Raw genomic sequence first — 27,163 nt, 5'->3', positions numbered from 1 at the left:
TCCAAAACATGCTGAAAACCCCGGCGGAGGCCTGGCCCCAAAAGGTCCCAATAGCGCATAAAAAAGGCACGCGTCAATCCATCCTCCCCATGACAACTATGATGCGGGAGGGCCCTCAAAGCCTCACCAAGCTCATCCTCTGAAAGGGGCTCACCCAAAGCTGTGCGCATACGATCTGTGACCCTCCTCTACACATGGGCCCACACAGTCTCTCTAAGCATCACGTGCCTCCGTGGTGGCTGGCTCCGCTGAAAGCAGGTCTCTGTAGAAGTGGCAATAGCTCTAATCTCCTCGGGCTCAATGGCTAACGATCCATCCTGCCTCCTGATCTTGCGTACTCCTGCTCGAGCATGGCGGGGTCCGGTGATCTCAAAAAACCCCTCAGTCACTCTATCACCAAGCTGAGTCCACTGAGAGGCCTGGCGATGATAGTAAAACTCGTGTCTCTGCTCCTCTGCCTCTCTAACCTCCTAGCGTGCCTGGCTCAGCTGGGACGCCACCCACTCACATGTAGGCTGCTGCTCCTGAAGGCGCTGGAGCGAAACAAGGCTACGTCTCAAGCGACACTTCCGCTCTCATGTCTCTCCCAGCCGTGTCAAGGCTGTAGCGTGCAAAAAAGAGCTGAGCTCGATGAGCCCCTGGGCACACTGGCCTGCTGCATCCAAGTCAGAGCTCTGGCTATCCTGCCATATCCTCTCAATGTCCTCAAAAAGACTGGGGTTTGTAAGTATCCTCTCTGGGATCCTCAACTGCAAGCTGGTCTCCCGTGTCCTCTCCTCAAGAGTCAAAATAACTAGCGCATGGCCTGAGAAAGAGGTGCCAGCGAGAATGCCAACGGAGCCACCACGCTCCCCGAACCTGTCGCCCACATAGAAGCGATCAATCCGTGATAGATTAGTCCCTCCCTGTCGGCGATCCAACCGAGAAAAACTGAGACTGTCCTGAGAACGGGAGAAAGCCTCATGCTGCCATGCATCAATGATCTGCAGTGTCATACAAAATCGCTCCCAAGCTGCAAGCTCCGTGCCGTGCACTGTAACACTGCCTCCCACCCTATCGGCCGGGTCCTCAAGCATGTTGAAGTCTCCCCCAACACACCAATGTGCGGCCTCGGGCAATGCATCTGTAACAAGGGTCCAAAACTCTGCTCTGGCACTAGCATGATTGGGCGCATAGACATTGAGCACACCAATGTGCTCATCGTGCATCCTCACAATAACATACTGCGCTCTACCAGGCACAGTGATCCCGCGATCCACAATGGCCTGCCGCCATGCATCCGCAATGATCATCCATACTCCTCCCTGCCCACCCAAGGGGCCAAAACCTGCAGACCAAAAAGTGTCCCATCTACTAGGCATCACCGAACCATATCTCCGAATCCTACTCACTCAAATGGTGCTCCTGCATCATTAGAATATCAATACTGCCCCCAACCAGGCATCTTTGAAGCTCCTGCCTCAAGCAACCACGATAACGTACATAGTGTGCACCGCCAAGGCCCTGTACATTCCATGAGATGATCCTCATGGATGACCTGCTGAGGTGGAGGCTGTCTCAGCCATACGGCGGGCCTTCGCAAGCGGCTTGGATGGAGAGTAATCCCCATCTGAGCGACTACGAATCTGCCCACCCGGTGTGCTACAAGAGTCTCGGACCAGGCGCCAGTGGCTGTGTCCCATAGCGACTGCCTCCCGCTTGGAGAAAGAATCCTCATGTATGCATACATAGCCAGGGTCTCGCGCTAGGTCTGCCACTATGCGAACCACCAAGTGTCGATTCCCGGAGGCATCCGCACTCCCGGTATCAAAGAAATGTGCCAACTCCCAAAGTCGGCCTACCATGTCTGTAATCTCCAAGTCGCTCACATGGTGAGAAAACTCAACTGCCTGTATCTGCAAAATACTAAGAGCAAGATCCAAAGTCCACTCCCGGTCGCGAGTGCCGCAAAGAGGGAAGAAGAAGGCCACCGCTGAATCAAGTGCCTCCTACACTCGGGCCGGAAGTATCACCACATGAACTCTGATAGGTGCTGGCTCATGGGGGCCCTCCGCTCCAAATAGGAGTGTAAAGGAGTAGTCGAAAGCCTCCGAGTGCTGTCTAGTGTCGAGACTACTCAGCCGACTGCGGATAGAGGATATCCGTGAAGCACGAATCGGCATGGTAGGTCTCCTCTACGGTACACGAGCAAGGTCGGTGCTTAGTGCCCGCCGGGCTGCACGTAAGCACCAGGGCACTGCCAGTGCCTCCCGGGGAGCTAAGACGAGCGGAGGGGGAGAAGGGGATGGGGAAGGAGACGCTGAAAATGCGGGAGCGGGAACGGGAGGAGGCGAGGGTGGAAGCGAGGCGGGAGGGGGAGGGGGAGGGGGAGGGGAGGTGGAGGTGGAGGTGGAGGTGGAGGTGGAGGTGGAGGGGGGGGCGCTGGCATCTCCTAATCCTCAGTCTGTGCTGGGGTCTCCTCCTGGAGGGAAGCAAAGCTGTTCCTCACTGGAACCCAATGATGCTGAGGCTGTGTCTGCTGCTGCGTCGGTCTCTGGGCATGCTGCTGTGGCTATCTCGCCCCTGTCCAGGCTGCCAATCAGAGGTCTCTGTGGGCTGAGCAGGTGTCCCGGAGGCTGCCTGCCGAGCCACATCTGTGGACGGGCCAACGGAGGTCTACTACTGCGGTGAAGGTCGGGGTCTCCTGCGAGGGCAGGCCTTGGCCAGGTGGCCGACCTGCCTGTATATAAAACACTCGTTCGGTGCCGTCCATCCCCCCCTATCCTAGGTAATTGAATGCCTTCGGAAGGGAGGAGATGTCAAGAACCAAAACTCTGACCGAAGGAAGGCCAGCTGCTCTAGCCACCACTGAAGCTGCTATGGGGCCAGTCTCAAGCACCGAGCCCACCAATGATCCTATCCTGGAAAGGAGCGGAAGGTACTCGCGGCGAAGTCCGGGAAAGCAAACTGTGACATGGAATAGGCGCTCTCCCTGCTCGGCCGCTGCTGGGTCGAAACCATGCTGCCAATGTCTGAAGAAGGCCCAAGCGCCCCTGATGTCAAGGGGACTCATGGCTAAGACCTGGGCCACGCTCTGGGCTGTCTCAAACACAATCTAGTAGTGTCCGCGGCCCAGTAACTGAACGTCCAGGATCTTGCCCACATCTGCAAGAAGGCGGGCCTGGAGAAGATCCCGGATCTCCCCTCTGCTACTATACGGCAGATGGTGGAATGTACTGGAGGCGTTCCACCTCTGCGGCGAGGCTCGCTTCATCTTCTGGCGAAAGAGAAAGCCTGATGGGGGTATCCTCAGGGGCAGGCGAGGGGGCTGCGGAAGAGTCCCTCTGAGGTGAGGCGGGAGGGGCCTCCATCAGAGTCTGAAGCTGAGTCGAGGGCGGGAGGGGCCTCCATCAGAGTCTGAAGTTGAGTCGAGGGCGGGAGCGGAGACGGAGGGTCCTGCAAAAACCAAGCTGCACGAAAACGGGGGGGAGCGCGGAGCGGGGAGGAAAAGACCGAAAGCGAGGGGGGGAGGCGAGGGGAAGCAGGGAGGGAGCGGGAGCGGGAGCGGGCAGCGGGAAGGGCGCGAAAGGGGGGGGGGCGAAAAGGGGGGAGAAGGGCTCGAAAGGGGGGCGGGGGTAGGCGGGCAGGCGGGCGGGGGGCGCGAAAGGAAGAGGGGGCGGGGGGCGCGAAAGGGCGGGACGCGGAGGGGGGGGCGCGAGTAGGCGGGGACGAAGGAGAGGGCGATGGGAGAGGGCGAAGGCGAGGGCGAGGGCACGGGCGAAGGCAGGCACGCGGGGGGCGAAGGCGAGGGACGAAGGCGGGCAACAGGCTCGAGCGGGGGGGGGGGGGGGGGAGCTTCAGCGAGCGTTGATGTTTTATGACACACTACATCTTAGCAATCTCTTCATTGGTAACTAGCCAAGCTTACGGTGACGGGGTATTCCAACCAGTGTGGCCAATCCCACCTTGTACACCTCAGTGTTTTCCAACATTGTTGTTAATGGCATTGGAAAGCCTAGGCTGGCAAGTTAGGATGCAGACATCTCAACGGGGTTGGCAACAGCTCCTCTAGTTAAAAACGTGAGTGAGAACGGGGTTGGGATCTTGTTAATGCCAAATTTCAACATCTATGAAATGCAGTGTGCCCACAAAGATGGTGATACTCACAAACTTAGTCTAACACAGCATGCACTCATTGGCATATTTTTTCCCTTGAAAGCAACAGGTTTGGTTTGATTGGCTAACACAGTAGGAGGTCTCATGTTATTTTGCCACCATTTGGCTGCCCAAGCTCTCCCCTATTTCACGCAAAGGTACAAGAGGCCAGGGAACTTCGTGTCACCCGTGTTGGGGCCAAGACTCATGTTGCCTATGGTTGGCTAGGACTTGTGTAGCCCGTAGTGTGGCCAAGATGTGGAACCCACTGTCAGGGATCCCAGTTTTAGGCTTTCCCCTAAGCCAGTTTCGTGCTTAGAAAGACCTGTTAGCTACAGGTTGTAGGAACAGGAGATATATCCATTGCATAAAGCATCTCTGCTTGATTAAAACTGATGTCACGTGACTTGTAATCGTATGGCTCCTTGCTCCGATGTGTCCAGTGCAAAGGCAAGGGACGCCCACCTATGAGCCATGCGAATGCTCTGTATTCTTGTAACCTGCGAAAGCTTACAGAGAAGATTATACTTCGGAAAACGAATATTCAACACCTTGGTTCCTGACAATTTGCACAATGTAGCGGAAGTAAGAATGCAAGAAAGAGGGGGGGGGAGAGAGAGAGAGAGAAAGAAAGAAAGAAAGATTTTATTAACGTCTTCCAAAAGACCGAACTCGGCCTATGAGACAAATCGGTGTACCTGTATGGAGTATCCTCTGTCATCCCAACAAAATGAAGAAGTACTGAACTAAAAAGCTGAATCTGGGTGTGCAATAAGTACAATGAGTGGGGGAGGAGATGGAGCTCTACTACTAGGAGAATGCAAAGCTATATGCATGGAGTATACAATCATGATATGCAACCTAGCTAGCTCCATCATGTACCATACTGGGGGTATAAAATGGTATACATCAATGAAGAGGGTGTCCACAGCTCCCTAAAGAACATGCCTGGGTGTGCTCTGAAGCAAGCCAGTCGCTCCGCACCCTCTCTATGAAACTGAGCTCTGATCTCTGTCATCTCTCTCTGGTATAGGTGTGGTGTCCGAAAGCCAGGTGTCCTCTGCAAGGCCCCACCAAGGATGGTGTATTTGCTTTATTGAATGATGAGAAAAAGACTCAATTCTGCAAATCTTCTCTTGCATATAAACCGTCGGCCTGTAGATGATCTCGTTCTTGACCTTCAATCTTCACCTTTGAGTTATGCTCCCCTTGGCTGTCCTGGCCCTTGAAACAATTCAGCACTTTGTGAATTATGAGAAGCCTTGACCTATTGACAAGCCCATGCTTATATAGGTACAATAGATGTTGGTCGGTGGTTCTTAAAAGGCTGTCGGCCTGTTGATTTAACTTCACACCCTGTTTTATGTTCATAGGCACCTTCCACATTATGTATTGGCTACCTTTCCTCTTGCTGTCCAGGCTGCCTGGCAGCCCTTGTGCACTGGCCGCCTGCTGGACTGGCCCTCCATAGGCTAGCCGACTGGCTGCCCAGGCCTTTGGGCCTGGCCGACTGGCTGTCCAGGCCCTCTAGGCCTGACTGAGCCAGTCCTTGCCTACTAGGGGCTGGCCCCTTGCCTCCTAGAGGCTGGCCATCAAGGCCTATGTCCTAGAAGGGCTGGCCTCATGCTGAGGGCTTTATGGGCCAAAGCTATGGCCCATGGGCTGCCCTAGCTAGCCCAAGTGTTGGGTACAACCCGACACTAAGCAAATCCTACATGCAACTACATGCTATTCTTCAAATGCCTGGTATCTGGCTACAAGCCAAACACCCAGAACACTTGTAATCATTCCAAAGGTTGACTCAGAGTACGGACTAGCACTGCTTCATGTGCGGGACTTGCACACCTGACCAAGACCATGTACGAGACTTGTACACCTGACCTTGGACACTTAGAGTGTACCCCAGGCTAACTCGTCCCGGATGGGGTTCACAAGGGACCAGTTTCTACTCCAGGTCCTGCACCTGCTTGTACAGATATGTCCATGTGGCATCCAAGTGCGGATGCACGTGACATCCCCTTCTGCTTAATTTGACAAAAGCCGCAAAGCCTCCAAAAAGTCCATCAATAATGCCGGATAATCTTCGAAGAAGGTCTTGTCAAGCCACACCGCTTCATGTGTCCCTCGGTCTTGGAACTTCGTGAAACTATTTTTCTTTTCGGTCAGAGCCGTGCTTGAAACGATGTAGAAGAATCTGTTTTGGAACCATAACTTCAGCTTTGTCCACTACGTCTAATTCCTGTTCATTGTGGACATCGGAGAGAGGAGGTCCAATATAAGGCTTCAACAAACTAACATGGAACACATCGTGCATGGCGGGAGGTAGCTTTAGCTTCATGGAAACCTCATTGATTTTCTTTAAAATGGGTAAGGCTCCAAAGCTCTGAAACAACAACTTTGGGTATCGCTTGCCCACCTATTTCAACCTTTGCTTCATTATCCTGAGATCCTTCCGAATAGGATTACATCTCTTTTGTCCTTGTTGGCCTGTCGAGTGCAAGCCACCTATGCTTTAGCCAATCTGTCTTTCACACACTCCAAGACCTCTTGGTAAGACTACGTCAATCAGTTAGCTTCATGCACCAAGGACAACAAAGACTAGAACAGTCTTCCAAATGCTACCTCCTATGAAGTCTTGCCAATAGCTGAAGGAAAAGAGTCATTCAACACAGCTTGAACTAAAGGCAAATATTGTTCTCATTTACCTTGCTAGTCGTGAACGCCAATTGATCGTGAATCTCCGTCTAGCTGTCTGTCTGTGGGTGGAATGCACTAGAAAAATTCAACTTAGTTCCAAAGTTATCAAATAATGCTCTCCAGAAATGACTGGTAAACTTGGCATCTCGATCTCACACAATGGTCCTAGGTATGTCACCTATGGGCTATCGATGCCAAATAAACCACCTAGCATCCTCAACATTCATAACAAATTTGCTAAATCGATCTACAATCATCAAACACTGCGTGTTATGCTTACCCGGACTGGGAGACAATTCATCACAAAATCCATTGAAATGTCTTAAAAAGGTCCTTCGAGAATAGGTAAAGATTGTAACAACCCTATCTTCTTCCCACAAGGAGCCTTCACCTTTTGACAAACCAGACATTGTTGCACATGAGTGAGCATGTCTCGCCTCATTCTTGGCTAATCTGTTTTCCTTGTCACGCTATGACGCACATAAATTTCCGAAACATGGCGTTCATGTCATCCGTGATGACGGCTTCTGAAAACAGCCACTGTCGAGGAAACGGTTTCTACGGGGATATGATACTCTCTCTCATCGTCGAAATTCGCCATAGTGAGAGAGGTCAAATTTCCCTGGACCGCAACAATATCATCTAGTATGTGTGGGAAACGTTCCCGATCGCTTATGGGGCTATAAACCAATCGTTCTTCGAGGAACAAGAGTGAAAAGATGCAGGGAAGAAGGGAGCTTGAGCTCTTGCAAGCACACACTCTCACAAACCCTAGAAAAGAACACACAAGGTGAGAGGCTGAAAATTGTTCTTCTTCAACAAAAAAGGTCTTAGGAGATAAAGTGACATATACACAAACAAAAGTAAATACAAGCGGTCCATAATGTGAACACGCTAAAGTGGAGTGAGTAGATATGGACTAGTCAATGTAGTCCAGCTGTAGAATCTCTGGCGAAGATATGTCGATATCAACTACCAAACCCAACAGTGATGTAAATATCGAACAGACACGCAAGCGCCTCGTGAGTGTCAGCTCATGTTAAGCTTAACATCTCAACACTCCCTCTCAAGCTCAACTCTAGCTCGTGAACTCCAAGCATATCTCGAAATTTGTGGAGCTTCTCAACTCCCAAGGCCTTCGTAAAGATGTCAGCGACTTGATCTTGTGTGCTGACGTAGGCCAAGTCGATGTCGCCTTCCAAGACTCTCTCCCTGATAAAGTGGTAGTGTACCTCAATGTGTTTCGTCCGCGCATGGAAAACTCGGTTCCTGGCCAGCTGTATACTGCTAAGATTGTCACAATATTGTCAAAGTCATGCAACAGCAGCACGCACATCATCCTAGGACGCTGAGCAACGTCGGTGGCGGGACTCCCATCTCCTAGCCGTTGCTCCTCCCCAAAACTCGACCAAAGGAGAGATCTATGACAAGGTACCACCACACCCTATATATGGCTCTTCGACTTCCCATGCTCTTGCATATGGGATAATCCACCACAACTTCTAGTCATGCGATAACTCGAGAGTCGCTACGAGAATTGCCACCCCCAACACTCTCCTTCAATTTGAGCACCTCGATTAAACAGAGGTTAGGACCACCCAAGACCACACAAGCCAAGCTCTAATACCATGTAAAAGTCACGCAGCAACAGCACGCACACCACCCTACGGCACTGAGCAACATCGGTGGCTGGGCTCTCATCTCCTAGCCGTTGCTCCCCCCCAAAATCCGACCGGAGGAGATATCTATGACAAGGTGCCACCACATCCTATATATGGCTCTTCGCCTTCTCGTGCTCTTGCATATGGGATAATCCACCATAACTTTTAGTCATGCGATAGCCCGAGAGTAGCTACGAGAATTGTCACCTGTAACAAATATATGATAACCTTTCTCTCCACATGCAAACCCAAATCAGCAAGTAGCTTGCGTAACCAAGTTACCTCACATGCTGCCACCGCAGCTTCTCTGTACTCTGCCTCTGTACTCGACAAGGCAACTGTGGGCTGCTTCTTGCTGCTCCATGTCACAGCAGCAACACTCCCCAATGAAAACATAAATCCACTGGTAGATCTCCTGTCTAAGATGCTGCCTGCTCAATCTGCATCTATGTACCCATATAGCTCCAATGGTACACCTGCTGCATAAAACAATGCATAATCAACAGTGGCTCTCAAATACCGAAGTATGCGTCGCACGCTGTCAAGATATGGTTTGCACGGAACCTTCATAAACTGGCTCTCTAAGCCAACAGTGTAACTCAAATCTGGCCTGCTTATCGTGACATAGATCAAACTCTGCATAATCTTCCTGTACATAGTGGAGTCCTCCAACACATAACCTGCATCCATACTGAGCTTGCCATTTTAATCTAATGACACCAAGATTAGCTTACAACCAGTCCTCCCATACTTAGACAACATGTCCAATACATACTGTCTTTGTGACAGCCAAATACCATTAAGTGTGTGAATGACCTCAATGCCCAAAAAGTAGCGCAGATCTCCCAAATCTTTCATGTCAAACTTCCTTTTGAGAAGACTTTTCATATACTCAATCTCTTCCAAGTTCTCACCCCCAACAATAAGATTATCTACATAGATGGTGATGATCATAATACCCTTATCACTCTACAAAGAGTGATCTGCATCTGCCATATGAAAACCAATAGTCATAAGATACTCAACAATCTTGTCATGCCATGCTCGTGGAGTTTGCTTCAGCCCATACAAGGCCTTACGAAGCTTACATATCCATCTGATGTAAAAAATCAACCTTTAGCTGCAGCCACCGCAGTTAAACTCTCACAGTTGCCATCTTTGCAACCAAAGCAAACATCTCCTCATAATCAATCCCATGTGTCTGCGCATATCCTTTGGCTACCAATCTAGCCTTGTACCTACTTATGCTACCATCACTGTTATGTTTCACATTATACACCCACTTACATCCAATAGCTTTCTTGCCTTCAGGCAATGGCACTAAATCCCAAGTCTCATTTTCATACATGCATCTATCTCCTCATCCATAGCTTTCTCCCAATACACATTTTCAATAGCCTCATCAAAATATGTGGGCTCTACAACCTGCACAATGTTTGCCATGTAAGCATAGTGATGTGCCACATAACGATCGTAAGTCAACCTCTCCACAAGGTTTTTTACTCTTTCAGATCTTCGTAACTTTGCATTCATGGCTTCCAAAGCCTTCTTTACACCAGGTGTCCTCATTGTTGGAATCCCAAGCTCCTCATCAGGGCTCATCTCCGAGCCACTAAACTCTCCATCAACAAGGGAATGCCCTGCATAAATATCAGGCATACCAAGGGACTCAACCACTTTCTCTTTGCCTTTATGTGATGTACCAACTATGTTTCCAAGATTGGTATTATGACGCAGCTTGCCACTCCATGATCTATCAGCAGAACCATTGCATGAGGACTCTCTTGGTCCACTCAATGACTGTGATTGCTGACTTGCATTCTGTGCAACCACATTTCCACTTAAATCAACCCCAACAGCATCTTTTTTAGCAATATACCACCTACTCATCTCATCAAATACAACATCCTTGCTTACCCTCAATTCACATGTAACAGGATTATAACATCTATATCTCTTTTGCTCAAAGGAATACCCAATAAACACACATTTTTTTGTCTTTAGATCTAGCTTAGTACGCAACTCATCTGGTACATGCACATATACAATACATCCAAAAACTTTCAAGTGAGACAAATCAGGTTTGTTGCCAGTAAACTTCTTCTCTGTTACATCATGTATGGCTGCAGTAGGAGTCATGTTCATGATATAAACTATTGTAGACACAACCTCAGCCCAATAGCTATGCGACATATTTGTCTCTGCTATCAATACTCGTGCTATCTCTGCAATGTGCCTGTTTTTCCGCTCAACAACTCTATTTTGCTGCGGAGTGTATCTACATGTAAACTGTCTCTGAATGCCATTCGTCCGCAAGAAATCAAAGAACTCATTGGAGAAGTATTCTCCTCCTCATCTAACCTTAGACACTTCACATGCTTTCCTGTCTGCTTTTCAGCCATCACTCTAAAATTCTGAAAACTCTTCTCCTTCATGAAATACACCCACACTTTCCTCGTGTGATCATCAATGAATGTTACATAGTACCTGCAGCCACCCATAGACATAGTCTTCACAAGACCTCATACATCTGAATGCACAACATCTAGTACATTCATGCTCACATTTCTGTCATGTGGAAATACATGCTTTGTTTGCTATCCAAATTGACATGCTTCACATACTTTCTGCATACCTTCAACCTTAAACTTAGGCAGCCCTGTCACAATTTCTTTAGTCTGCATAGACTTCATTCTTTGCACATTTACATGCTCAATTCTCTTATGCCAAATGTCTGTATCTGTAGCAACTCCTGAACCATTTGCAAACATTGCAGCACTCACTTCAAGCATATTTACATTCAGTGTAAACATTCTGTCCACTCTGTTCCCTTTTGCAACCAACCTGCACTTATCTTTAAGGCATAACAACCATCAGGGTTAAACCACACCTGCAAACCCTGCTCAATCATTTGACCAACAAAAACTAGATTCTTTGTAATGTTCGGAACATGAAGTACATCTGCAAGGTACTTCACCTTACCATCCTGCATAGACAATGGCACATCTCTGACATAGGTAATCAGATGAACAATGTCATCCCTGTTTTAACAAAACCTGGTCTTTCAAGACTCTTCACATGGTTCGAAGCACCTGAATCAACATACCATACATCTTCCTTACATGTTGCTACATCATTTCCAAACACAGCATTAACTACATGTTGCATAACAAACAACCTCTCATTATCATCACTATTTCTGCTAGAGGATGCATAGTTATTTTGCTGCACTTTTCCATTTCACATATCATTCTAGTTCTTATAGAAATCTGTCTGCACATATCTAGGCTTACCACAATAAAAACAGCCTCGTATATCATTATGCTGTCTTTGCCAATTACCACGACCTCTTTGACTCTCCCTGCCTCTAAACTGACCTCTTTCACCTCTGTTGTGATTCATGGAACCGTTGTTACTGTTGTTACTGACCATAATTTTGATTACCTGTTCGACCACCACCTTGGCCACATCCACGACCTCTATCTCGTCCTCTACCTGAACTTGTGTAAAAGATCTGCTGTTTTGAACTGTTTTTGTTTTATGAAGATTGTTGATCTTCACCCAAAATCTTCTCTTCAATGATCAACATTGACACCAAATCTGTGAAGTTGGGAATGTTTTTCGAAGTCTGAATAGACGTCTTGAACGCCTTGTATTGTGGCCCGAGACCACGTAGACATACTTCCACCTTATCATCATCATCAACAGAAACGCCAATATATGCAAGGGATTCTACAATGCCCTTGATCTTCAAGGCATAATCATTCACAAACATGTTTTTCTTCTCCATAGTATGAAGCTCATTCTTCAACTAAATCTTTCGTGCCTTAAAATTAGTTTCATACAGCTTCACCAAGGTGTCCCATGCCTCCTTGGGTGACTTGGCATCCTGTATATGCCCAATCATGGTGTCTTGTATACTAATAGAAAGTCAATACATGACTTTCCTTACTCCTTGATTCCAATCCTTGTATTCTTTTACATCTGCAGCAATTGGATTAATCTCTGGTATCTCTGGTGCCTCCTCATGTTCACCTTCAATGTAGTCCCAATAGCCTTTTTCCATCAGAAAATTTGTCAATCTAAACCTCCAAGCATGGAAGTTGTTCTTGTCAAGCTTCTCTACAACAATCTGGTTAATTCCATCATTTGACATCTCGTCTGCAACACTCACCAAAAACAGCACTCTTGTTTAACCTGCACAAACTATTGTATTCTTTGCAGTGATACTATGCTATACCCAAACGATCACAACTAGTGACCTCAACCGCAATGCTCGTGAACACTTGCGAACTGAAAAACAAAGGTCCAAACGTGTCCAAAATTCATTTTCGGCTTGAAAATTTTTGTCCGAAAGACCCTATAGTTGCCTTGAAGCATCGCTCCCGCGAAGAAAGCTCCTCAATCGGAGTTCGTTTGCCAATGCCTCCCGAAGAGCTCCCGACAAGGATGTAAAAGCCAATACAAAGAGGAAAGACTAGATAAAGCTCTTACCCTCGTGTCACTTCCTGTGCTTCTCTTACTTGCTGCTCAGCTCTTAGCATGAACCAAGCTCTGATACCATGAAAAGATACAGGGGGAGCTTAAGCTCTTGCAACCACACACACACTCTCACATAAGAGAACACACAAGGTGAGAGGCTAAAAATTCTTCTTCTTCTTCTTCAACAAAAAAGGTCTACAAAGGAGATAAAGCAACTAACATACATACTAGAGTATATACATGCGGTCCATAATGTGAACACGCTAAAGTGGAGTGAGTAGGTGTGGACTAGTCAATGTAGTCCAACTATAGAATCTCTAACGAAGATATGTCCATACAGCTACCAAACCCACCATTGATATAAATGTCGAACAGTAACGCAAGCGTCTCGTGAGTGTCAGCTCATGTTGAGCTTGACATCTCAACAAGAAGTCACAACAGAATGGGAATGCAACCGATGTCTAAAAACCAACCACACAAGCAGAAAAAAAAAACTTCTTTTTCTTGGCTGAATCTCTTCTGTAACAACTGCCGTAAGCCCTCCTTCCGACTCTGTACCTGCAACCACTTATGTACTTGCAGCCGTACACATGTTCTTGTTGTAATTACTGAACTTGCTGCTAAACTTGTTATACTTCTTCTTCTTCAACAAAAAAGGTCTACAAAGGAGATAAAGCAACTAACACATACTAGAGTATATACATGCGGTCCATAATGTGAACACGCTAAAGTGGGGTGAGTAGGTGTGGACTAGTCAGTGTAGTCCAACTATAGAATCTCTAGCGAAGATATATCGATGCAGCTACCAAACCCACCATTGATGTAAATGTCGAACGGTCACGCAGGCGCCTCATGAGTTTCAGCTCATGTTGAGCTTGACATCTCAACAAGGAGTCACAACGTAATGGGAGTGCAACCGATGCCTAAAAACCAACCACACAAGCGGAAAAAAAACTTCTTTTTCTTGGCTGAATCTCTTCTATAACAACTGCCGTAAGCCCTCCTTCCCACTCTGTACCTGCAACCACTTATGTACTTGCAGCCGTACACATGTTCTTGTTGTACTTACTGAACTTGCTGCTAAACTTGTTATACCCACCGTACCATAGTAGCCAGGAGTTTCATAAAAAAGGTTTTTTAAACGCGTTTCGAAACGTTTCGAAACGTTTCATGGTGAAGCCCAGAAGTATGAAACGGCAAGGGTCCCCGCGGGGGGGGGGGACACATGTTACCTTGATCTCATAGGCTCAAATAAATTAGCACAACTTAATAATTTACGATTTACAACTTACAAGTAACCAAATGGCAAAAGGAGTCAGGACCAAAGAGTGGCAATCCATAAAATGAGAAATGTCACATGATACATCATAAATGTCACATGCCACATGGGCTATGGCTGAAGCAAATGAGAGTATGTCACATGTGACATGTGACTGTCACTAACACCATACATGAAAGAAACTCAAAAAAATCTAAAAATAACAACACTATCCAAGGCTCTAGCTAGTAGCCTCCAATGTCAAACATGACATAATACATCATACATGTCAAAAAATCATAAATGAAAATGAGAATGAGTCATGACTAGGTAGTAGGTACTAAGTAGATACTAGACTCTGAGAGCCTACTCATCCTCCTCTGCATCATCCAACTCAAGATCCTCATCCTCATCCTCATCTGCAACATCAGATGCCTCAGAAGCTGTGGTCCAATCAGAAGAGTCATCTACAACCTCTGCTGCTGTCGCTGTCTCACATGCAACACTCGTGCTACCACCATCATCTGTGCCACGTACAAAACTCCTGCTAGTGCTAGCACCATGTGTATCCCTGCCCACCCTGGCTCGAGAGCGGCTACGTGTTTGACTGGTTCCCTGCATCGCCTCCTCATATAACATGGTGTAAATGTCCTGCTCATCAGGTGGGATCTCTGGGATGTCTTTCACTTTCTCAATGTCGATTTTGTCGACATTCACCTGAATCGGCTCTATAGAAGTACCTCTCTGCTCAAGTAGACGGAGGTTGCAATGACAATAAACCAACCGCTCTAATTGTGGAGTGGTAAATTTGTTCCTTTTCTTTGTGTGGAAAAGGGCCCATGTACTCCAATTTCTCTCACAAGGACCTGAGCTGCAGTCCTGTGAAAGCACTCTCATAGCAAGCCTCCTCTGCCAAAATTCAAACCCAAAAAATCACACATGAGACATGATTCATTATCCATGACACAGGTGAAAGCACATGCATGAATCATGATATATCATGTGACATGAGCATAAAACTTTAATGAATACTCACCAACTGTGGGGCACTTATACCATATTTCTCCCACCAAGATACAGGCTGTAACATCCCTGAATGCAACTCAGCAGTCGGTGACCCAAAATGCTTTCCTGTCTTGTTGCGGAAGGCAAGCCGCTGCTGCTCCAAGGTAGCCAACTGATCCACATCTCCACCCACCCATGCTGTGACATACTCGGTCCAACCATCCTCCAACTCCTCGCAACATGCCTGATCTTCGTGTCTCCACAAAGGATGGAGAATGTGGGCCACTGCATGGATTGGTCTATGAAACCAATCCCAACGATCTTGCCAAATAGCACGGAGGCTGGCCTTCCTAGTTTTTTGAACATTACGAATCACGAATCACGATTTAGAGTTTATATTAAATAAAGTTTAGAGCTGAAATTTAAAGAGAAGTAAAATATAATACTTACTGGATGTCAGAAATACCAGTTGCCTTTATAAGGCACTCCCCGAGCTTGTCCATGTACCCATATAAGAGGCCCATGGTGCAACCCTCCATGTCGGTGATTCGTAATACGCTGTAGAAAGGTTGTAAAATCCTCACCAATCCCTCTGCTGTTGCCCACCACTCAGCACCCATGATAGTGCTAACAAACTTATCTGACTTTGAACACTTATTTTCAGCTTCCCAGTCATACCATTCCTTGGACACCACTAGTCGTAAGAGTCCCTTTCGTACTCTTACTACTCTATCAAGCACTATGAACATATATGCAAACCTAGTGGTGGCGGGTTTACACAGCTCCAACTCACCCTGTGCCCTGTAGATAGAAAGGATCTTGGGCCGCTTTGTGACAAATTTGACAATGAAGCGAGCTGTATTTAATACTTCCTGCAACCAACCTAGCTTGCCCATATCCTCCATCATAAGATCCAAACTATGACTGGCACATGGTGTCCAAACAATGCGTGGAAACTCATCCTCAAGCATGCGGCCCATACTGACACAATTTGAACCATTGTCAGTCACAACCTGCACAATATTTTCCGGCCCAACTTCCAAAACAGCCTCACGCAAATGGCGCCAAATGAACTCTCCTGTAACCACTGTGCCTGGCTGGGATGCATCAATGGCACGCAAAAACATTGTGCCCTTGCAAGAGGACACCAAGATGTTGTACACACTTCTCTTGCGTACATCTGACCACCCGTCACAAAGCAATGAGCAACCATACTTTTCCCAAGTCTTCCTTAATGGCTGAATTTCGTGATGCACCTGTGCACGCTCTCTACATAGCTCTTTAGTGCGCATAGTCTCATAGTTGGGTCCCTCCCACTCGTACCCAATCCGACTGATGGCACGCATGGCACATTTCCAACGATTTGTGCGTAGTATGTTGAAAGACAAGGCACATTGTATGAAGAGCTTAGTGAGCTCTCGAGTTGCCTCTTTCACAGCCTGCTTTTGAAAACCTGCTTTGATATTGCCTCTCTTGAGAGACCCCACAACCGGCAATTTAGAACGAGCCGCTACCGGCATAGAGCTCGTACCTGCATACACACCACCTGCAAAGGAATCTTGGCTTTCAGCCACATGAGTTTTCCCCCTCTTTGCCACTGCCTCGGAGCTCTCTTCTTCCTCGACACCTGTACCTGTGTTAGAGTCTACAACCCCTTCTTGGATTTTCTTCCATTCTTGTAGACTGTCATACACAGCCTTTGGTACCCTGGGACAAGCACAAATGCCCTCACCCTTCAAGCCAGACAAATGGGCTTTGATGCGGGTTACACTCCCGCCGGTCACTAATAAGCAGAAATTGCACTTCCACTTTTCGGCCCCAGACCCACCGTATCTTCCAAGTGAGGTGACATGGGCCCATACAGCATCACGATTGCGACCCATCTCGATTCTGTAAAAAGTTCAAGAAAATTTCAGCCTTCAAAGTTCAAAGTTCAGGTTAATTTTCAGCCTTATAAATTTAATCATAATTCTGTAGTTCAGAGAGAGAGAGAGAGAGAGAGAGAGAGAGAGAGGTGTAAATACTAAAGAGAGAGAGAGGTGTGTAAAGAGGACGTGTGACGTGTGTGTACAGAGAGAGAGAGAGAGAGAGAGAGAGAGAGAGAGAGAGAGAGAGAGAGAAATACTAAAGAGAGAGAGAGGTGTGTAAAGAGGACGTGTGACGTGTGTGTGTGTACAGAGAGAGAGAGAGAGAGAGAGAGAGAGAGAGAGAGGTGGAGAGAGAGAACGTGTCACGTGTGACGTGTGTGTGTACACAGAGAGAGAGAGAGAGAGAGAGAGAGAAAGAAAGAAAGAAAGAAAGATATATTAACGTCCTGTCGAGGCCAAAGCTGACCTATAGGACAGATCAGAATACATCTTTGGTTACAATCCACTTCGGGGTATCGGTTAAAGAAAAGTGCAGAGAGAGAGAGACACGACAGCAATGCAGCACGGCTGTGTGTGTGTGTAGAGAGAGAGAGAGAGAGAGAGAGAGAGAGAGAGAGAGGTGTAGAGAGAGAGAGAGAGGCAAGTCAGTGGTCACTCACGCTAGAGTGCGCACTGCGAGGCTGGACGCGTGAGAACCTGTGCGCCGGCGTGACTTCGAAGATGCAGGCTGCTCGGCGCTCGCACAGAAACGCACAAAAACGGCAGCCACGTTTTTTTTAACGTGGATATTGCAGTTTTTGGGGAAAAAAAAAGTCAAAAAAAAAACTCGTTTCAAAAACAACGAAACGTTTCGAAACGTTTCATATGCCTCAGGGACAGCGAAACGCGTTTCATTGCTACTATGCACCGTACTTCTTGTACCTTGGATACTTGTTGTCTGTGTACTTGTTCCTGCAATACATGTTGTGCCGGCTGATGAAACCAGCCTTCAGAAACTTGACGGGCGGTGAACACACTTAATCACACTTAAATCGCTTTACGAACTGGAATAATAAATTTGGAAGAAGAAGAAAAACAATAAGTGGAGCAAGAGTGCTCCTGCACAAAAGACCAATTGGCCCCAAAGCGTGGCGTCCCCGCAGGTATTTATTTATCAATCGAGGTCGGCATAGCCCTTGTACAATTCTTGAGAAGAAATCCCCTTGCTCCACGGAGAGGAGATCTCCTTGAAGCTTTCACCCAATTTTTGTGTTGTGGTGAAACAAGAGCCTTGGGGGGAAAAGCTATGCTTTTCCCCTTAGAAAATTCTATTACAAAGGCTTTTCCCAAAAGACAATCGAATAGCTTTTTCTCTTTTTTTAAAATAAAAAATTACATGGCGTTTAAGTGCTTTTCGAAAAAATCCCACGCTGCTCTTTTTTTTTGTGCGTTCTTTTTTCTTCCGCGTTTTGCTACCTGGCGCTTTTACGTTTTTCTTTACTGCCCGGCGTCTTCGCATCTAGTTGCCCGCCTTCTCCTCTTTCTTGCGCTTGCTGCCTTGAGCATTGCTTCTCTCTCTCTCTCTTGCTTGGGTGCACTTCGACTGCAGCGCCTGCCACGTCAGCTGCCTACATGGCGACGCCTGCAGCCTGCCTATGCAGTCAACCACCACCAACCAGTCGCCTGCGCTTTCCTGCAGCCCTGCCACCTGTGCTACAGTGTGCCTCGTGGCCAGCCACACGTCAGCTGCAGCCCACTTGTGAAACCAGTCCTATCAGCTGCCACGTGTGCCACATGTCACAGTGCCAGTACTTGTTGTACTTGCAAGGCTGACCCACAAATAGCCTTGAGAGAGAGACTGCTATACCTGCAACAAGGTAAGAGAAAAACACACGCACATGAACATGCATACACATGTACACACACACCAAACATGTATCTGCATCCACAAGTGTACAAACTTACACATGCATATACAGGATAAAACATGATTAGTGAATGCTAAACATGCTTAAAACATAATTACAATGCTTAAGAAAAAGAGGTAAAATACTCGGTCCTGTAACATACCCCCCTCTTAAAACAAAGCAATCGTCCTCGATTGTTCATTCAAAGGATTTGCCAACTGAAACAGAACCTAAGAGAGCAACGAAAAAGCTGTCCTGCCAACTGAAACAGAACATCTGAATACATAAATCAAGGGCATCCACCTCGTGAATAGTCATGTCCCCCTGGATGCTTTACTTGCTCTGCTCATGGCCATCCCACAGGACCCACAATCAACAGTACATCATGAACATGAATAAACACTGATGCAGATCAAACGAAAGTCTAGAATAGGCGTCCCCGTTCTCTGAAAAGATTCGTATATCCATGAATCAAACCATGTGACTAGTACACATATATCATAGAAATCCTATAGGCAAATATACTGTCAGTTCAGTATCTTGGGTGTGCTGTTAAGAACACCAAGCGACTTCCAGATCTCATCCAAGTGAACTCTATGACAAGGGAGCGGAGTCATCCCCCTCTTGAATAACAGGTAGTACTCCAGAATCCACAGCTAAACCTGTTGAAGCACTTTCTAAGGTAGGTTCCAAACCAAAAGCCTCGAGGTAAAGTCATAGTATCCTCGGTGAATCTGCCAAGTCACCCTCCTCCATCCACTTTGAATCCATAGGTAAATAGTTCACAAACTTCACCAGATATCGACGTGAAACTTTTCCTTTGACTTTTCTTTCTTTATGTGCCAAAATCTGTTCCAGTTGAAGAATCTCATCAAGTTCTTCTACCTCTGGTTGTGTCTCATCAACCTGAACTGTAGGCACTTCACCTCTGAAAGGTCTAAGAAGACTCATATGGAATGCATTATGAATCCTCCAATGATCCAGTACCTGAAGACGATAAGAAACATCACTCATCTTCTCAATCACCTGAAAAGACCCATAGTACCGCATACTCAATTTAGGATATAAACTCTGTTTACCCTTCATTTTCCTGAGTCTAGCCTTCTCAAATCTCAAAAGCACCCAATCACCCAAATCAAAAACCAATGATCGACGGTGAAGGTTTGCTGCTTTCCTCTGTTTCTCTGGAGTCCTTTGAAGAGACACCTTGACCTTCTTGTAAGCCTCATCCATATTCTCCACAAAACGATCTGCCTCAAAGATCTTATCTTTTGTATGTAGGATCGGATGTACTTTCTTCCCGCCTTCCACAATATCGAAAGGTGCCTTACCTGTCGAAGTGTGAATGGTGTTGTTGTAAGCAAACTCCACCAAAGGAAGATACTTTTCCCCTTGTTCCTTATGATCCGAAACATAACACTTTGGAAGATCCAATACAACTGAGTTGGCAATTTCCGATTGCCCATCTGTTTGTGGATGAAAAGACGATGAGAACTTCAACGAAGTCTTCATGTTCTCGAACAATGCTCTCCAAAATGAACTCGTCATTCGAGGATCTCGGTCACTGACAATAGATGTGGGCATCCCATGGTACTTGAAGATATTTGTCAAAAATATCCTCACCATTTGCTCTGCATTAATCTTCTTCCTGACTGGAATGAAATGAGCCTGCTTGCTGAAACGATCCACGATAGTCCAGATGCCATCATTCCCACTCTTTGTCCTAGGAAGATCAAAGATAAAATCCATAACAATACTCTCCTACGGTCTATCTGGAATAGGCAAAGGATGAAGTAACCCAGGTATCTTTTGACGGTCATACTTCACCTTCTGACAAATGATACAATCACGAATAAAAGCATCAGCATCCCTGCGCATAGTAGGCCAATAAAAGAATGCCTCCAAAGCCTTCACTGTAGCCTCAATACCACGATGTCTTGCATAAGGCGGAGCATGGCATTCTGTCAAAACCTTCTGCCTCAACTGAGATGTGACACACGATTTGTCATGCATCATCAAAAATCCTTTCTTGAGAGAATAACGATCAACTCGCTCTCCTTCAGTCAAACGATCAAAGATCCGCTCAAAATCTGAGTCATGAGCACACTGTTCTCGCATATCATTAAGTTCATGAGATGAAAGATAATAGAGACGGCAACCACATGTGGTTTCCTGACAAGGCATCTGCAACCACATTCTTTATGCTCTGCACAACTCTGAAGAAGCATCCCCTTGCTTCATCCCTATCAAGTCAAGTACGAGTCCAGCAAACGGTTTCTGTCTTTGCTTTAGGCTCTTCTTGTGAATCATCTGCATTTTTAAGAGCTCTCTTCGGACACCTATAGTACCGATGTCCCTCTTCTCCACAAGAGAAACATTTGTTGCCAGCTATAAGCTCTTTCTTTTCTTCATCTGGTCTTTAAGGTAAGGGCTAAAATTTTCTCTTCTTGGATTGCCCCTTCTCTCGTGGTTCAATGTTTTTGGTCTCCTTTGACTCCTTTGCCTCTTTTTATGCTTTTTTGGAAAAGAGACGCTGATCCTTGAATCCTAACATCTGACCAGTAAGCATGGCATATCCAATCTGAGCATTTTCTATCGTCTGAGTCATATTAATGACCTTTGTTTTAATACAATAGTCACGAAGCTCCTTGGGTAACCCACAGCAATATGTCTCTACTTGCTCAACCAGTGACACGGGCCTAAAGGATGTGACCGGTAGTAGAGCATCCCAAAATTTCTTATTATATTCTTCCAGATTCTAATCGATGCCAAGCTGTCATAACATCCACCTCAAAAGTCGATGTCAACTATAAAGAAGAGAAGATTTGCTTGAACTCCACCCAAGTGCTAGGTGCTATTCCCTGATGAAGAAGTGTTGACCACCATTGAAGAGCATTTCCCTTTAGGAAAGAAGCTGCCTTTCGTACCTGAGATGCCTCTATGAAGTTACCACCAAAAAATGCCGCATCAAACTGTTGAATGAAGGTGAGAGCCTTCAAACGATCCTTTGCACCACTAAAAGTATCAAACTTTACTGCAACACCACCCTCTTTATAATCTTTCGGCTTCTCGCCCTGAACAAGATTAGCATATGGATGTGGTTTGAGAAAAGAATTGCCCACAGCATTAGATCCCATGCCCATCATACCACCTCCCATACCAGGCATACCAAACGCACTTCCACCACCACCACCAAAAGTTCCATACATACCTCCTGGCATACTTCCATGCATACTTGGTTGCATACCATAGCTCCTAGTCATACCCATGTTGGGTACACCCGTCATGGAATGAAAGACAAAGCCTCCGCCAAAATAACCAGGATGAGAAGTATTAAAAGAGTTTACATGGATAGGTGGGGGAAAAGAAGAAGAAGAATCGGGGTATGGCTGAAAATTTGGGTGGATGGGAGCCGAATGTTGAGGCTTAGCTTTCTTCTCAAACCCCTGCTTCCATGGTTTAGAATCAGCTTTGAAGTTTTGTGGAAAACGTGAGTCCTTCGCAAGTTCCATTAATCCCTCCATCAAACTTTGCATCTTTGCTTCATCGGTGGCATCATCATCTTCAGCTTCTAGCATGTCGGAAGGTATTTCTTTCTCGCTTTCCTCATCTTCATAGAAGTAGTCGTCCTCTTCCGAAGATAAATCCTTCATCTCTGCACTAGTTCCAGCCATAGAATTAAATGTGTTAGACCACAGGCTCGCCCTCTTGAAAAAGTTGACGATGGATCCCGGCAATGGAACCTTGAAACCGGCCTTCAGAAACTTGACGGATGGTGAACACACTTAAATCGCTTTACGAATTGGAATAATAAATTTGGAAGAAGAAGAAAAAGAATAAGTGGAGCCAGAGTGCTCCTGCACAAAAGACCGATTGGCCCCAAAGCGTGGCGCCCCCGCAGGTATTTATTTATCAATCGAGGTCAGCGTAGCCCTTGTACAATTCTCGAGAAGAAATCCCCTTGCTCCACGTAGAGGAGATCTCCTTGAAGCTTTCACCCAATTTGTGTTGTGATGAAACAAGAGCCTTGGCCCCCTATTTATACAAGTTTGGGTTTCCCTTAGAAAAATCTATTACAAAGGCTTTTCCCAAAAGACTATTAAATAGCTTTTTCTCTTTTTTTTTAAATAAAAAAGTACATGGCGTTTAAGTGCTTTTCAAAAAAAAATCCCACGCTGCTCTTTTTTTCGTGCGTTTTTTTTCTTCTTCCGCGTTTTGCTACCTGGCACTTTTGCGTTTTTCTTTACTGCCCGGCGCCTTCGCATCTAGCTGCCTGCCTTCTCCTCTTTCTTGCGCTTGCTGCCTTGAGCTTCGCTTCTCTCTCTCTCTTGCTCGGGTGCAGTTCGACTACAGTGCCTGCCACGTCAGCTGCCTACGTGGCAGCGCCTGCAATCTGCCTATGCAGTCAACCACCACCAGCCAGTCGCCTGCGCTTTCCTACAGCCCTGCCATCTATGAACCTATTGTATCCACTATAGTACCTGCTCCTACCTCCAACACCTGATACCTGCTTGAGTACCTCCAAGTGTATGAGGCTGGTGGTTTGGTCACTTTGACTCTTTCAACAAGTCTTGCATCAACATTCTACTCCAACACACTTTTGTTTGGGCAACATGTATTCATTATTTGCATTGCATGGAATATTTCGATGGAAAGCCCTTAGAACTTTGTACACAGACTAAATACTCCAATAATATACAATAGTAATGGGGAGGGGTCGGCCTGTTCGTGGCCCCATTGGTGTACTGTGCAATCTCTTGTTAGAAATTGTGCATCTCAATGTATTTGGGGAATGCCTATTTATGGGTTTTATCCTATTTTTTCTTCCTTTTTAGTTGGTCGTGGGCAGTCAGCCACCTGCTATAAGCAGTCGGCCAGCTCCCTTGCATCACTATATAAAGGGGCCTCCTCTACCATCTCATCTAACCTATTCACAAGCACATGTTCTACACCATCTGATGGCTGGTATTGCCATTGTAAAAGCCTCTTGGTACATAACATGATGTTCATTGTCTGATGTCTCTCTCTCTCTCTCTCTCTCTCTCTCTCTCTCTCTCTCTCCCCTTTGCTCTCCCTCTCTCCTATGTTTTGCTTCCGCATTGTGCAACTTTAGCCCGGGAATAGGTCCCTATCCACATCTCGTTCCCTCATTTGCTGAACTAGGCGTTTTTGTTGGAAGAGGCGCGTTTTCTTGCATCTACAGCAACAGGAGGCTGCGTTTTTGCTTCTTCAGAGGCGGCTGCGTTTTCTTCATCTACTGGTGGCTGCGTTTCCGCCGTGTTTCCATCTAGGTGGTTGCGTTTTCAGATCTGTGGCTGCGTTTTCCCCTGGGTGCTGCGTTTTCAGCATTGCAGCTGCGGGTGGCAGTGTTTTTCTCTCCTTTCTCCATCTTCTTCATCAATGTTTTCAGTTGCTAGTGGCGTGTGGGTGCGTTTTCAGTCCTGGTCAGCAGTTGGTGGCCTTCTTCGAGTGTGGAGCGCCCCCGACTAGTGGCATCTTCAGCCTACCTCTTCTTCAATGGATCTACCTACTTCGTGGTGGGTGCTTTTGGTCAAGATTTGTAGGCTTGTTTGCTGCAGTCCAGTCCCACTCTACCGAAGTTCTCGAAGGAGACTAATCGGTCCTTTCCTTCCGTGGTGTTGGAGTTTGTTGGAGAAGTGTGTTAGAGATTGGTTGTGGAGTGTTCAGATCATCAGTGGCACAAAGGCTTGCTTGCAGAGCTGTGCTATTGCCATGGATATGGGTTCCCTCTTGGAGAAGGCATCTATCCTTGTTTCTCAAGAGCAAGTAAGGTTCCCTCCTAATGGACAGGATCAGGCACTTGCTACAGTGCAACAGACAAGACAGTGTCACTGCTACTCTTTTGGAAAGCAAGTTCATTTGGCCAAGGATTGCAAGACCAAAGGTACAGCCTAGGCCAGGACCAAGTTTTCAAAGACAGGCAATGATCGTATTTAGGATGATGTTCCCTCCTAGAGGACAGGATCAGGCACTTGCTACAGTGCAACAGACAGTACATTGTCACTCCTCTTTTAGAAAGCAAGTTCATTTGGCCAAGGATTGCAAGACCAAAGGAACAGCCTAGGCCAAGACCAAGTTTTCAAAGACGGGCGATGATCGTATACAAGATGATGACTCTGATACTTCTAGTGTCCTTGAAACTCGCGGCGGGTGCCCGGGGGACTAGGGCCTTTGACACACTTGTTGATACCATCAATGCATGTTAAAACATTTAAACATGGCCACAACCTTAACACATATCCATCATCACTTTGCATGAAACATAAAAGCTAGACAAAACATCCACAAATGCTGAAAATGGAGCTTGCACATGTGACACCGCATAGAGGCCGGAATGGCCCCCCCCCCCCCCCCCCCCCCCCCCCCCCCCCCCCCCCCCCCCTTTGGAGTATTTTACTACCCAAGGAGAATAATATCATGTACAAGCTTTGAGGGCCTTACTCTCCCCACGGGAGATGCCGGATTATCCATATACAAATGCCATAACACAACCCAACACGAGGCATCCAAGCCGAAACACAGGCTGTAGAAATGCTCAACCAACAATATAATCCATATACCTCCGTGTGGGTACTTATTCTTCCCTAAAAACCACGGGTCTTCATGCGATAGAGTTGGTACAGCAAGTACAACTCTCCGTTCAGCCGATACAGCAGGTACAGTGGCTGGTACAGTAGGTACAGTGGCTGGTACAACCAGTACAGTGGTTGGTACAACAGATACAAATGTAGGTACAGTACTGGTACAGCAGGTACAAGGACTGGTACAACAAGTTCAATGGCTAGAAATCATAATAAATGATTAAATACCCTTGCCTTCAGTATTTCTTCGCGATGGAAGCCTCCAAAACAATCCCCAACAACCGGTATTCTTCATGGGCTGCTTTCAAGAGAGAGAAAGAGAGTAGCCATCATTAGGGCAGCCTATAACGGTGGTAGAGGCTAGTGTGCAGCAAGAGAGCCTCCATTAATGAAGAGAGAGGGCTCCAATTTATAGATTGGGGCTTCCCATGAGCTAAAATGGCAAGAGAAGGCTACAATGACAAGTGGAGAGCCACACAATAGCTGATGTGACAAGTGTGAGGACACTTATCTCACTTTGATCCACTTTCTAACAAGTGTCAGGCCACTTGTCTCACTTTGGTCCACTTTCTTGCCACATGTCCCAATCTAAGAGATGGGTCGTTCCATAAACTTTATCTCTAAAAATATCCCAACTGGTAGACATTCTGTCATAGGCACTTTGCCAACTCTTGGTATCTTCTCAATTCAAGATGTAATGACGCGAACAGAATTTCCATCGGAGTCAGACCAAAAATAGCAACTCTCCTAGATTTTAGGAGTGTGGTCCTTTGTATTCTAGGATAATCCCCCATTCCCAAAGCTTGTACTTTCCAAATATTTAGACATCCTGGGTCCACCAGACCCCTTTCATACTGGGAAATGTCCACGCTGGTGACAGTCCCCAAGGCTGCACAAGCCAAGGAGGACCTGGATGGTCAGCTTCTATAGTTATATAGATAGTTCTCCCCCATGTGCTTCCAGCCAGAGGAGGCTTGTGTGCAGAAGAGGGGGCTGGTAGCAGTTCCATTTTCTAGTGCATGGGAACTGTGAGTCGAAGTTCCAAGCATTAAAAATATCTGGCGAGACAAGTTTATTTTGGAGCTATGGATTGGATGTCTTCCACATCTATTGTTTGGTGTAGCAAAGATTATGGACTGGATGTGTTCTAAGTTCATTGCTCAAGGTTTTTGGGACGTGATGTGTTCACAATCCACTGTTGGGGGATAGTGGGCGCGGTTTGTCCAGCAGCTCATCATTTTATTCTTGGAGATTGCTACACGCTTGTGTGGGAATTCAGAGCCAAGCAAAGTTCCTTGTTGTTCATGGCGGCATTTTTGATTGGAGGAAACAAGTTGGTGGGTGCTCTTTCTGAGGTGTATCCAGTACTGAGCAATATTGGAGTGTCCATTGGTTGCATCTTCATCAGCTTAGCTTCTTCAGACCTTTTTTGCACACTATGTGCTATAGAGAGGGTGTTAGAAATTGTGCATCTCAGTGTATTTGGGAAATGCCTATTTATGAGGTTTTATCCATTTATCTCCTTTTTAGTAGGTCGTGGTCTGTCGGCCAACTCCTAAGGGCAATCGGC

At 46.5% G+C, this 27,163-nt stretch overlaps 2 protein-coding genes across 3 annotated transcripts in view; both read right to left on the bottom strand.

Moving 5' to 3' along the window:
- The window catches only part of EMB1789 (CCCH-type zinc finger family protein), a 60,351-nt gene that overhangs the window by 7,427 nt on the left and 25,761 nt on the right, over window positions 1–27,163 (bottom strand). The window lies entirely within an intron of this gene.
- LOC147605954 (uncharacterized) lies at window positions 14,302–17,245 on the bottom strand. The gene is made up of 3 exons (XM_086792822.1): window positions 15,688–17,245; window positions 15,269–15,587; window positions 14,302–15,141 (listed from the first exon to the last, which is right to left on the bottom strand). The coding sequence occupies exons 1-3, from the start codon at window positions 17,118–17,120 to the stop codon at window positions 14,599–14,601; spliced, it is 2,295 nt and encodes a 764-aa protein (XP_086648948.1). The 5' UTR covers window positions 17,121–17,245; the 3' UTR covers window positions 14,302–14,598.

Source organism: Cibotium barometz, chromosome 58 (genome assembly GCF_041138505.1).
Source record: "Cibotium barometz isolate CiBa-2024 chromosome 58, ASM4113850v1, whole genome shotgun sequence".
Classification (NCBI taxonomy): Eukaryota; Viridiplantae; Streptophyta; class Polypodiopsida; order Cyatheales; family Cibotiaceae; genus Cibotium; species Cibotium barometz.
This window is presented reverse-complemented; position numbering and strand designations above follow the sequence as displayed.